Genomic DNA, 13,954 nt, shown 5'->3' with positions numbered 1-13,954 from the left:
TAAGCCATTTAGTCCTTTGTGCCTGCTCCATCAAGCAGTAGGTTCATGGTTCAGGGGACTGATCAGCTTCCTGTCCCATTTCAGTATTCCTTGTTGAGTTAGTGTAAAACTGGAACTATCCCAGTAAAACTGGGATGTCTGGTCATTGTACACAAAAGGCAAGATTTCAGACGGTATTCACCTGAATCGAGTTGAGACTAATGTTCTAGTGAGTTGTATATCAAGGGTAATAGAGATGGCTTTCAAATTAAATAGTGGGGATGAGGGCAGATGTGAAGGTGAGGGCTAGACAGATAAGCAAGTTAGCAATAAAGATAATGATAACTGAAACGTACAAGAAAAGACAGACCACTCAAACTTGATAGTGGCAGCACCTAAGGGCAGATGTTGCTAAAATAGGAATGGCAAGAAGATTGAAAAAGCAGCACATTGTGTAAATGGTGAGACATCGCAGATATCTGCACTATAAATCATCCGCGTGTTCTGGCCCATGAATTACAATATTTTAGGAAGCAGATGTAGTGGATATAATGAGGCAATGTCTGCAGTTAGTAAGATTCTTAACAAGCAATAATCGCCCTTAAGAGGAAACTCGCTGCCTAGTGCGAATCTTACCCTGACACCTGGAACTCAGTTAAAAGATGCAAAAAGTCATTTCTGAAGTTGAAATACACTTCTCTAGTGATCCTGCCACACTTCTAACCATGGCTGATGCCATTCAGGCTCCTATAAGATTTTGTACATTACTTTTTCAATGGTAGAACAGACTTGAGGGCCCAACAGCCTGTTCCTGTTCATCGTTCGTGTGTTGCGATATTTGTTTGGAGGAGAGGGCTGTTAACCCCATCAGAGTTATAAATTAGTCACATGGATCACAAACCCAAAAGTGTTGTTTTTGGAATTGGACAGAGAGAGAGAAAAATCTGCCAAGGACTGCTCACCTGGAAGAAGTTAGAATGTCTTTGGGGGGAGTCAAACGTAAAAGCGGCTAATTACTTTATGTAAAACCTGAGTTCAGAAGACAAAAGAAAAAGACCAGGCAAAGACCAGAGTAATTAGAAAATTAACACTCTTGCTACTGTCAAAATCACTGCAGCAACTGCAGATGAAATTCAGATTTGAACTGAGTCCTGTATTGTAAAATGTACCCATGGAAAAGTTTGAAGTTAGTATCAACATTTGTGAACAATCCTTCAAAATTTTATTTGATAAGGGAGCTCTTGGGGATGAAAGTAAAAAGGAAATTGGATTTATGTACTCTTAGATCTTATAAGAATACACGAAGCAAGAGAAAATGGTAAGGCATTTCAAGCCTGCTCCACCATTCAATACAGCCATGGCTCTACTTTCTTGCCCATTCCCCATACACATGCCTTGATCTCCTGAGACAGTAAGCCTGTCTATCTCTGCTTTAGATATATTAAACAGTGGAGCATCTGAAACTCGCTGAGAATTCCAAAAATTTATGATCTTTGCTGTGAAGGAATTTCTCCTTAGCCCAAAATAATTGGTCTCTTATCGCAAGACATTTTGCTCCCTTGAATTGGATTCCCCAATCAGTGGAAATAATCTCTGCCCTATCCAGTCCCTTCAGAATCTTCAATGATTCAATCAGATTGCCTCTAATTCTTATAACCTGCAGAAAATATACACTCAATTTACTTAACCACTTATCATCAGACATCTCCGGGATCAGTTAGGGAGCCTTTGATGTGCTGTAATGCAAGTATATCTTGCTTTAAATAGGAAAACTAAAACTGCACACAGTGCTTCACATGTATGTATGTGCAATTGTACCAAGACTTTTGAGTTCCTGTACTCCAGCCCCTTTGTGATAAAGGCCATGGTTTCATCTTGACTGGTTATAATGTTAATACTCTTGCTTTCTCATTCATATTATGTTTTTATATTTCAAAATGTGAAATGTAAACAGTATCTACAGGGATTGTAATATTAAATAGCCAAAATCTGTTTCCAGTAGTTGAAGGTATAAAGGCAAAGTAGTCACAGATTTAAGGCTTTGAGTATGAAATGTAGGGAGGATGAAGAAGGAATTTTTGTGCATTGACTGTTAATGACTTTGAACTTTGCACCTACAAGCTTGGTGGAAGAAGAAACTACTAGTGATTTCAAAGTTACTATTAGACACTAGAAGAAAATAAGTTAACAAGGTTATGGAAGTATATTGAGGAACTGAGGGGCTGACTTGATTACTCCGTAGAGAACCAGCAAGGACTTAATGGGTCAAACGGTATCCTTTTGTGCCATTGAAACTATTTCCCGCCACTCCCCCAGCCAAGCTTGTCCAGTACCATCTATAATGATATTGAGCTGACGATGTGAAAAGTTGCTTGGCAATTTTCTATCAACAACATGGAGGACAAATCCAATTCAGCAAATATCTATTCCATCAGTTTGATCTAAGTCATCAGCATAATAATGGAAGGTGTTATCAAGCAGCACTCAATTCAGTTAAAACCTGCTCACTGTCACTCAGCTTGGGTTCAGCTGGGCCACTCGAATCTTAGACAAACATGGGCAAAATGGCTAACTTTCAAAGGTAAGAAGATAACAAATGCTCTTGATATCAAGGCAACATTTAACAAATGCGGCATTAGGAAAAATTAAAGTCACTGGAATCAAGGAGAATGCTTAGCTGCTTGGAGTAATAGACAGCAAGGAGATGATTATCATTCGAGGCAGTTACCTCGGCATCAGGACATTACTGCAGGAGTTCCTTGAGTTACTGTCCTACACCCAACATCTTTAGCTGTTTTGTCAATGACCATCTCAAATAAGAGGCAATCTAAACATCTCTGCTTGACATTCAATGGCATTTCCATCACTGAATCCCTCACTAACATCGTGGGGGTTACCATTGAGCAGAAGCTGAACTAGACCAATCATATAAATACTGTAGCTGCATAACTAGGTAAAAAAGTCCCGTCTACCACCTACAAGACACATTTCAAGGGTGTGGTGAAATGAGGTTGTAGACTTGCTTGCCGAGCTGGTGTGTTTGGTTGCAGACGTTTCGTCACCTTGCTCGTGCACCTCTGGTGAAACGTCGGTGTTCTGTCCTGCTTGTTATTTATATGCCTCAGTTTGCTGGGGTGGTTGGCATCACTTCCGCTTCTGTTTTTCAGTGGTTTGTATATCAGGTCCAGTTCAATGTGTTTGTTGATGGAGTTCTGGTTGGAATGCCAGGCCTCCAGGAATTCCCTGGCATGTCTCTGTTTGGCTCGTGCTATTATTGGATGTGTTGTCCCAGTCAAATTCGTGTCCTTCTTTGTCCGTGTGTGTTGAGACCGGTGAGAATTGGCCATGTCTCTTGGTGGCTAATTGGTGTTCGTCTATCCTTATTGTCGGTTTTGCTTTACATTGCATAGACCAAACTGGAAGAAAACTATTTGACTTGGTCATAAGTGTCTCAGTAATAAATGTAGATATGTAGAAATGTGTTTTACTGTTACAGCCTTGTACGATACTCTGCTATACACTGACCTGAAAGCAATTAATATATGTATGATAATGCCATTAATTATTGAATATTTTAGTTTATCTGAAGTCCCAACTGGAGCAGTATATCAGTAACCTTCAGCGAGTTCGTCTCATTCGAACCAATAAGAGGGAAGGACTGGTCCGTGCCCGTTTGATTGGTGCAACTTTTTCTACTGGAGATGTGCTTACATTTCTGGATTGTCATTGCGAATGTGTTCCTGGATGGCTGGAGCCGCTGTTGGCAAGGTGAGATTACGCACAGTTACATTAATCAATCTGTTCAGGCATTGCTATTACAAACCTATGGGTCATGTGGGACTTGAACTTGGAAAGTCCTGACTCAAAGGTAGGCACACTATCACTGTGCCACAAAGACCCTAAAATTATGTATATCTTTGCTATAATGTGCTTTTAGCATTGGTACCTGTTAACCAGGACTCACTTCATCTAAATAAAAACTGAAAGAACTGCGCATGCTGTAAATCAGGAACAAAAAAGGAAGTTGCTAGAAAAGCTCAGCAGGTCTGGCAGCATCAGTGAAGAAAAATCAAAGTTAATGTTTTGGGTCTGGTGACCCTTCCTCAGAACCAATAGTAGCTAGGAAAATGTCGGTTTATATGCAGAAAATGTGGGGGGTATGGGGGAGTGTTCAGGAGTAAACAATAGGTGGGGATAGAGCCCAAACAGACAGAAGACAAAGGAGTTGATAACAATCTGGCTAGGAGGGTGAATAGCTGTAAATGGGGACTGTTGGTGACTGACAGTAGGTAGTGTGTAATGTCACTGGACCTGAAACGTTAACTATGATTTTTTTTTCACAGATGCAGCCAGATTTGCTGATCTTTTCCAGCAACTTTTGTTTTTGTTCCCACTTCATCTAATTTTCACAAATTTCTTTGGAACATTGTGTCGTCTTCTCCTCTAGTTGTACCTTGCTCTTGACCCTTCACCCTTACAACTTTAAAACGCTGGCTGTCGAGCAATGCTGCCGGCTGTGGGAGCTGTGAAAGATAACTTCATTCACCACTGGTGCACTGACTGTTATATGCAATATTCTATCTCAGAACCCATCGCTGCACAATTCACAACTACTCTTGTCACAGCAAAGTAGGCCATAACTGACCAAAATCCATCAGCAACTCACCCAAGAATATTTATACCTTCCCTTATGTATTGTTGATGGAAATCTTTTTATTTTTAGGATTAGTGAGAATGAGACTGCTGTTGTATGCCCAGTTATTGACACTATCGATTGGAACACTTTTGCATTCTACATGCAGACAGGGGAGCCGATGATTGGTGGATTTGACTGGCGTCTTACATTCCAGTGGCATGTTGTCCCCGATCGTGAAAGAAAACGAAGGAAATCAAGAATAGACCCAATTAGGTAAGGATATTTTGCTCACAATCTTAATGGAATGTATTCAGTGCAGAACTGCTCATTTAAAAAACTTAATTTAAAAGGAGATTGAAACACTTGAAATACAATAATCTGATTGCTTAAAAATGCAACAGAATGTCCATCATTTGTTACTTTTATTTAGCATGTTGATCTATAGTTAAAAATAGTTCAAAGTGAAAATCTTCAATAACAGGCAAGATATATTACATGTGGAACAGGATAGAAACAAAAAGTCTGTGTTATCACACTCCTGCAGGAACAGAGTGTGCAGAAGTTGTAACAAATTTTGCAAAGTATGTTAGTCAGGACTAATAATTGAAAGCCATTGAATGAACATAAGCAAGGAATAAGCCTCAATTTTCAAATTGTTTTTGTGTACAAGATCTATGCTGTGAATTGTTCTAGAATAACTGCATGTATCCTGTTGCTGTGCTTTTTTTTATTGTTCCCCGTTTTCTTCTGGATATTTGGGCATTATTCAACCTCCTGCTATTGGCTGAGATGAGAATGTGAACTTTGCCAGGCTTATTTAGCCTTGGGGGCATCACAGTTGAGTCAGAGGAAAGCAAAATATTATAAATCTGAAACAAAAACAGAAAATACCAAAGTGCTCAACAGATTTGATGACATCTGTAGTGAGAGAAGTAGAGCTAACCTTTTAGGTTCAATGAACAGTTAACCCTTTCTCTCTCAGATAATACTGATTGACATACTGAGTATTTCCAGCATTTTCTGTTTTCATGACACTTGAGCCAGAGTTTGTTCTTGCCCAGGTTTGGGAGCCGGATTGCTGGTTGAATTGTTCATCCTCTTCTCCCCAGTCCAATGTAACAGAAACAAATTTCGATGCTTCAGTTTTGATTAATATTAATTCTACATAGAACCAAAGACTGTTGGTCTCCTATCGCAGCTAAGCAGTAAGGTTATTTGCTGAATCATTGGCAGGTCCTGAATTCTATACCTTATTGAAATGAATATAATCGATTCATTTGCTCTGTTTTCTTCTTGGCTGCTATTTAAAAACAACGCTAAATATGCAAAATCGAAAAAATGCATCTCTCATCAGATCACCTACGATGGCAGGTGGGCTGTTTGCTGTCAGTAAGAAGTACTTTGAATACCTGGGCACCTATGACACAGGGATGGAAGTATGGGGAGGAGAGAATCTAGAGCTATCCTTTAGGGTAAGTGTTGTGTGTCGTTGTATTTATGTGAGAACATAGCTACACTGTTGCCTTTCTGAGTGTTTCCTATAGGATGAATTGACATGAATGTTGTTGCCTCATTATGAGAAGCAACCGATTTGCTTGCTGGGAGTAGTCTCAGTGACTTTATTTCTGTCCCGATCACACCGTTCACCATGGCTACTGTCTTGAATTAGTAAGTAACCTTGCTGCCCATGTAGCTTATTTTCCCTGTAACCATTTATGAATGTTTTGGCTGCCATTCTGGATCTGACCTCCTTTTTCCTTTCCATTCCTTTTTGTCCCCTCCCTGTTTACCCCTTTTGGCATCTGCCTCCTTCCCTTTCTCCGCCCTCAGGTAATGTAAACTCATTCTTCACTACTCATTGCCTTTTTAATTGCAATGCTACTGTCTCTGGCTCAATTTCCTCTTTTGATAATCCTCTAGCCTCTATTTTGTCATGTTAGAAAGCCTGCTTAGCCACTCATGACTGCCTCCTAAAGAGTTGTAACCTTGATTATTTCATCCTTGCCTTTCCTGACTGGTGAACCTGCTGGTGGATAACCTTGCCATCCCTCCATTCCAGCCCTCTCCTCTATCCACTACTGCCCTCCACATCTCCCTTCAAAAGCTATGTTGGCTTGCAAATAAAACATTTGGCATCCATGAACTTACTAGAATGACACTGAACCTTCTGGTGTACACAATGTTGCCACAGCACATGACGATTCTTCCACCCTGTGGTCACTGTACATTTTATTTTGGGATTGTCTGATCCTAGATGTCAAAGAAATGCATAATGCAGTATCAGCCAAGATTGGAGTGGTGATAAGGGAACGCAAGAGACATTAGCCTTTTACGACACCAACCATTGTAGTCTGCCTGGTGAATTGGAAGGGCTGGCCTTTCGATGCATGTCAGTAGTTGGGTGAATTTGATAGTTGGGTTGTTAGGGAGATTGGCTTGTAGGGGTTTGCTGATGAGCCCAGCTGGGCTGGGCAGGATTATCGGGTTGAGGGAGGGTGTAGTCGGTTAGTTGATTTGTGTTGGAGTGTGGGTGGTGTTGATTGGGGTAGTGAAGGATATTTAGGGGTTTGGATGTGGAGTTATCCAGGTTTTAAATCAGGGTTTCATCTGTCAAACATTGCCTGGGTAATTTTCCACATAAGTATCACTGGTCTCTCTCTCTCAAGTCGCCAACTCTAGATGGTCCTGGGTGCTTCACAAGTTCACAAGCAATTCTCAGCTGCACACATCAGGACTTGAGCAGGATGCTGCTATGCATCTTCCATCGTATATCCAATCTCTACTGATCTGGAGACTGGAAAATTTGGGTCATTGTCACGTTACATACGCATTGGTATCATAGTATTGATGAAGACATGGCAAAAGGGTATCGACACTCCACTTGAATGAGGTTTCCCCTGCTTTGCCCCACTCAAGCTATCATGCTGTTATTTCTGTAGCACTTTCTTAGCCTGTGCATTGAACAACTTACCTCTCTGCTGATTTTGACCCCCTCATCCATGCTTGTTCTCTTTCTGCTGTATTTAACTGCCGTCACTCCTTCTAACTGTGTCCTTCTGGATAAAATGTTCCATGAGTGTTTATGACAACACCCCCTCATGTGTCGTTGTTACCCCATGGTTATGATGAACTTACCCCTTGTTAATCCTCAAGGTTTTGGTAACTTCCTTTGTAATCACCTTGCCTTTCTCAAGCGCACTGTTCAAAATTCATCCAGGAATAAAAAGATAACTTCTGCAGATGGAATCACAGAACAAAAGCAGGTCATTTGGCTTATCACACCTGTGCTGGCCCTTCTGTCAGGGCTATCCATTTGTTCCCCGTAGCCTTGAGATCTTTTCATTTTCCAAGTATGTATCCAATTCCTTTTGGATTGTTGCTATTAAATTTGCTTCCAGCACTTTGTCAATTTCTGTTTTTCGACAACCCAATTGCTCATAAACCTCCAACTTAGTGTCTTCCGTCGCACCACTGGCAGTGAGTATGAGGAGCTCATGGCGTTTTTCATTAGAAAGCTGAAGATAATCCATTTAGCTGCACCTGCTGCTTCCATCCCTTCCCCTTGCCCTTCGGGACAAACATCCCCTAATATTCTTAGCTGTTCTAGCCCTGAACTTCTTTTTCTTGAGATTCCATTCTACTTCCGGCAGGACCTTCTTCAAACTTTCAATCAGAACCAACTTCTGCTCTCTTCAACAAATTGCAACCAAATCTCTTAACCACTCAGTTTCCCTTACCTTGTCTCAGGTTAGTTGATTTTTTTAAAGGTTCCCCTTCCTTTGGGACTGGCACATCTCCTTCAAATCTTCTTTTGCCATCCTGCTGGAAGTAAACCTACTCTTCCCTCTACTGTACCTGCAAATTAACACTTACTTCCAACCTCTCTTCCCTCTCCTTGAATGTGTTGTTATGTGCCAAATCTGTGCATATACTTCCCACAACACCATTTTTGAATGTCTCCAGTCAGGTCTCTCGCTATCCACATGACAGAAACAATCCTTCGTGAAGACTGTTATTTTGACAACCTCCTCATCCATCTGAATCTCTGCAATTTTCAACATTATTGGCTGCAATGTCCTTCTCCAAAGTCTCTCCTTCATCATCTAGGCTATGGAACTGCCTTGATTTAGTTCTATTCTTAGCTGTTTTTACCACAGGCAGAGAATCACCTGGAATTAATTGTTTTTTTTATTATTCCTTTACGGAGTGAGTGTGTTGCTGGCTAGCGTAGCACTAATCACTCATCCCTAATTGCTCAGAATGCAGTTATGAATCAACCGCATTGTTGTGAGTTTGGAATTACATGTAGGCCAGACCAGTAAAGATGGCAGATTTCCTTCTTACCCTTAGGCCAGCTTTCTGTTTCATATTTTTCATTAAATACAATTCTCATCAGCTGGTATGGTGGGATTCAAACCCGTGTCACCAGAACATTGACCTGGGGTTCTGTATTACCAGTCCAGTGACACTGTCATTACACCACTGCCAGTGCCGAAAAGAGAAGGTGGCTCTGTTACCGTTGGAGGATATCTATTTTGGGCCCTTCTTTCTGATGTCGCTCAGCAATATATGAAAACATATTTTAGATATCAAAATATCAAAAATGTTTTTTACTGGTGTTGCTCTTGTTTACACATCTTAGGACATTTTTCTGCAGGTGTTGAGTAATTTGAACTCCACACAGAGTTGGTAACCCTAAACAACCCACACATTATCAAACTTTCTCTTTTTTGACCCAGTCTTGTTTGCAGCCTTTGCATTACCCTTCAATTGAGAGCCCTACCTTCATTTAACCCGGTATTCTTCCCTAACCCTGCAGTACTTTCCCTCCTCTTCCTCACCACCCGTTGCTTGCTTTCTTTTTCTAATTAGGTCTCTGTGGCAAGCCTTGGGATGCTTTTGTATGTTAAAGATGATATATAATTGCATGTTAATAAAGAGATTTAATGTACTGATAAGGTCTCCTTTTATGTTTTATAATTGTATGACTGTATTCGAAGCTGTTGTAGCAGTACTTTGTGGTGGAATTTTCTTGTGTTAATTTGTTTCGAAATTACTTTAAAAGATATGGCAATGTAGAGGCACGTTGGAAATTGATCCCTGTTCACATGTAGGCCACGTTTTTCCAAAGCGTGCTCCTTATGCACGCCCAAATTTCCTCCAGAACACTGTGCGAGCAGCTGAGGTGTGGATGGATGAATACAAAGTACACTTTTATTACCGGAATCCTCCAGCTAAAAAGGTACTGAGCAATGAGGTTTGTGTTTTGCATCTTAATTTACAGTTGAACTTGCATTATCTGCCTTCACAAGCATAGGAACAGAGGCAGGCAGAATATAGATAACAAAAACAAGATCTGCTCATTCACCAAGAAAAATGAATCCAAATAGCAATTAGTGATGAGACCTTGTTCCTAAAATTATACCTGTTAATCTTGGGTGAATAATGAAGGTTCCATTATATTTAAGTAAATATAATTATTCTTGCTTTGAAACAGTAGAGTTGAATGTCAGATTTTACATAGCTATATGAGGGTGCATTAGGGTAGCTTTCTCAAGTTACAGAAATTATGCATTGAAAATAGCCTTAAACAGTATTACAAACATGGTTAACAGACTGATGGAAGGAAGCAGTTCTTTCTGGTTCAACCCTTCATAGCCACTGTAAAGAATAGGATAATGAAGACAGATTAGAATTACTGGTGTTTTTTTGCTGACTGGTAATATTTCCTTGTTCAGTAATTTTGTTCTAAAGTTGGCACCATTCAAGAACTGCTGTTGAATTGATAACTAATCCATGTTTGGGAGTAGGTTAGCTCAGTTGGCATCAGGTCTTCTACGCAGAATAATGCCAACAGCATGGGTTCTATTCCCACATCAGCTAAGGTTACTATGAAGAACTCTACTTCTCAACCTCTTCCCTTGCCGAGAGGTGATGTGACCCTCAGGTTTAAACATTACCAGCTGTGTCTCTCTAGAATGAGAGAGCAGCCCTATGGTCTGGTAGGACTACGGTGACTTTACCTTTACCTAATCCATGTCCTGTGCCACCACTGAATCAGTTTTTGATTTATTATGGGATTGCAAAGCAGGATGGCTGAGGAGCCTCATCTTACAGGACAAATTTGGACAGTCCCACCAAAACTGACACTCTGTAGACTGCATGTAGCCACTGTGTTCCACCCTTAATACGTTGGACTAGCTGAACAAGTTAAAGAATCATACACAGTCACAATCATTGTGGCAGTAACAAGTGGACTGATTGGTGACAACCAACATATTGGATCAGGTTGGAAAACTGTGAGGTCATTTCAGACCAGTCAACCTTGTAAAGTTCTCTTCGCTCCACTAATATTTAAGAATGCTTTCTAAGCTGGGAGACTACCACTAAGTACGACTTTATCACCCAACATCCCAGACTCCTTCATCACTTATCCTTGGGTGCAAGCTCCAAGTGTTTGAATGCGGAATGAAGCAGAAGCAAATAATCAGTTTGAGATTATGGATGGTTCATTGTAAAGACTTTCCTTTGTTCCAGGAAAAATATGGAGATATTTCTGAAAGAAAACTACTCCGAGATCGTTTACAATGCAACAGTTTCAACTGGTATTTGAAGAATGTATACCCAGAATTGCATGTACCTGAGGATCGTCCTAATTGGCATGGGGCGGTAAGCATATGCGTCAATTCTGTCTCTCTCCCCTCTCAATCCCCCGACCCTGCTCCAAAAATGCAGTTTCTGCACTATTTGAAGAGAAAGTTAACTCTCAGCTGAAGGGCAGTTCCTACTTCTTGGCAACAAAAGTTTTAAGTGATCCATAGAAATGCAAGAGAATACGACTAAGAGGGCAACTCACTCGCTGATCGAATGCAAGCATGATGAGCTGAATCACCTCTTGTGCTGTAAAAGAAGGATTTTCCTTAGTTTTAAAAAAATCATGAACTTGGAGAGGAGCATAAAACTTCAAATTGCCTGTAACTTGGAAACAATTTAAATGACACACATACACACTCACTCACTTACCTCACTCATTCACCTACCTCACTGACAGACTTACTTGCTTGCTCATTCCCCGTACTCTTGGATAGTCTTTATTTCAACAACTCCCTAACTTCTCAGTCTGAACCAAACTGTTCACAATATGGTGTCCAGTTTGGTTCCTACTTTGAACTTCCAACCTTAATCCTCACCATCCCAAAGTTCTCTGACTTCCACCTCCATAACATGGCATTGCATCATTGTAGAACATCAATGCTGGACCAGCTTTAGTTTTAGGGTTGAAAGGGCGTCTGATTTGAACCTTTCAATATTTACCAACAGTGAACTGCTGCCATCTGCTCAAATTCAAGTGTGTCAATAGATGTAACATTTCTTTTACTGGATTGCTTTTAATACTATTTTTTCCAGATTCGTAGTGTTGGAATTCCTTCTGAATGTCTGGATTACAATGCACCTGAACATAGTCCTATTGGAGCACAGTTGTCTTTGTTTGGTTGCCATGGTCAGGGAGGTAATCAGGTGGGTGCTCCAGTTTTTACTAACTATGCAGGTATAGGGACTTATTTTTCATTGTCATTTAATAGCGCAACCTATGTCACATACATTTTGAATTGTTTAGTTTTGTGGCCTTTTATAAATAATGGTGATACACAATACAGGTGAACATGGGATGTAAAATTAAAGTAAATGTTGCAGCTTTTATTTGAGATAATATTGGCAGTAATGGGGACCTGATGAAACTTCAATTAAAAATGAGATTTCATAGTGCTGTGGGAGAAATGAAGGAGTATTGATAAATTGATGTGCTGTAGTCATATGTTTTTAAGAGGCGTTATCAATAAAAATAGACAGCTGCTTTGCACCATGAACCGATACCAGTTACTTTTGCTGAAATTTCCTTTGCAACTATGATTGGCTAGATTGCCTACATGGAAAGCATTTCATTGAGCATGTTGATCAACTTAACTGTTACTAAGTAGATTTTTGAATAGAGTAGCAGTGTTCAATCGTGAAAGCACTCAGTGTATACTTTTCTACAATTTTGAGGCAGTGAGGTCAAAGACAATAAAATCTTACTTTGGTCAGAGATATTTGGGACATGATGATTCATGGGTTAAACTGGAGTTTCAGCCTAATTCATTTCACCCTAGCCGGATCAATCCTTCAACTGATCTTAAAGAAAAAATGCAGCATTTTCTTTGATCATCTTGAATGATTGTACATTGCAATTTACCTGGTGCATTTTGCCATCATGCTGAGCTAAAATATTACCTGAGAATCACGCTTCAGCTCGACAGCAACTAAGATTTCAGCAGGTAAGATTTCTGTTGGTGAGATAAGCTCATGCAATATCAACTAGTTGATGACTTTCCAAGGAACCACTGACAAAATTAATAACCAATGTAATCAAAGTGTTATTACATACATTAAAATCATAGGAATCTTTTTGACATATAAATTGATCTATAAGGAAGATATGGGCTGGCAGCTGATGCAGCAATTTTGTGTTATGTGTGGATCTTACTGGCAGGAATTTTGCCAGCTCTAATCAGTTGTCAACAGTGAAATCAACAAGATTGTTTTCCATAAAGGTTTCAGATATGATATAAAGAGATGGGCTTAGAGTAAATTATTAAAAGAAATGCACAGCAGGCCCATCAGCATGTGCTTGGCAGAAGGGACGCCAGTGTTAAGGCTGTGCACGTATTGTCAGGACTCCCAAGAGACATGTGTTTTCCAGGATTCGTTATGTGTAGGAGGAAGTTGCGAAACGTTTTAACATTGAGAATTTGTACATTCTAAGCAGGAGAAGAAAGGAAATGGTTACATTGGACTTGAAGACAGGATTTGTAATGATCTTTCCAGTGGTTGAAAATGACAAAAAAACTTATTGACCATAGGCTCAGTGGTCTTTTGCCATCATTGACTGTCATGGCACAATTCGGGAATGTTATGAGTTCGTCTGTCCCCATAGCCGTACAATTTATCTGTAAACAAGGAATATGCCTTTGTAGCATGCTTCCCCATGATTATGTTTAATCTGATTGTGACTTCAAATCCACATTTCTGCCTCTCCCAACAACCTTTCATCCTGTTTTATACCTGGAATTGATCCTCCTCTGCATTTAAAATGTTCCAAGACACTGTTTTCCGCCACCTTTTCATGACCCTCTGAAGGTTAGTTTTGCCTCATCTCTGTGTTAAATGAACGACCCCTGATGTATAAATAGTGACCCCCTTGTTGTAGACCCTCCTGTCAGAGGAAACAACCTCTTCACATCAACCTGTCGAGACCTCTTAGGAGCAGAGAGGCTGACGTTTCGGGCCTAGACCCTTTTC

The 13,954-nt window shown here is 40.2% G+C and overlaps 1 protein-coding gene across 1 annotated transcript in view; it reads left to right on the top strand.

The window, feature by feature from the left end:
• The window catches only part of poc1bl (POC1 centriolar protein homolog B (Chlamydomonas), like), a 27,606-nt gene that overhangs the window by 4,711 nt on the left and 8,941 nt on the right, over positions 1-13,954 (top strand). The window contains exons 2-7 of the mRNA XM_048608299.1: positions 3,558-3,747; positions 4,703-4,888; positions 5,970-6,087; positions 9,681-9,857; positions 11,153-11,284; positions 12,023-12,133. Coding sequence (XP_048464256.1) covers positions 3,558-3,747; positions 4,703-4,888; positions 5,970-6,087; positions 9,681-9,857; positions 11,153-11,284; positions 12,023-12,133 — 914 coding nt within the window. The remainder of the gene's footprint in view (positions 1-3,557; positions 3,748-4,702; positions 4,889-5,969; positions 6,088-9,680; positions 9,858-11,152; positions 11,285-12,022; positions 12,134-13,954) is intronic.

This window comes from Rhincodon typus, chromosome 2 (genome assembly GCF_021869965.1).
Source record: "Rhincodon typus isolate 14 chromosome 2, sRhiTyp1.1, whole genome shotgun sequence".
NCBI classification, from domain to species: Eukaryota; Metazoa; Chordata; class Chondrichthyes; order Orectolobiformes; family Rhincodontidae; genus Rhincodon; species Rhincodon typus.
Note: the sequence above shows the minus strand (reverse complement) of the source record. Positions and strands in the feature narration are given on the sequence as shown.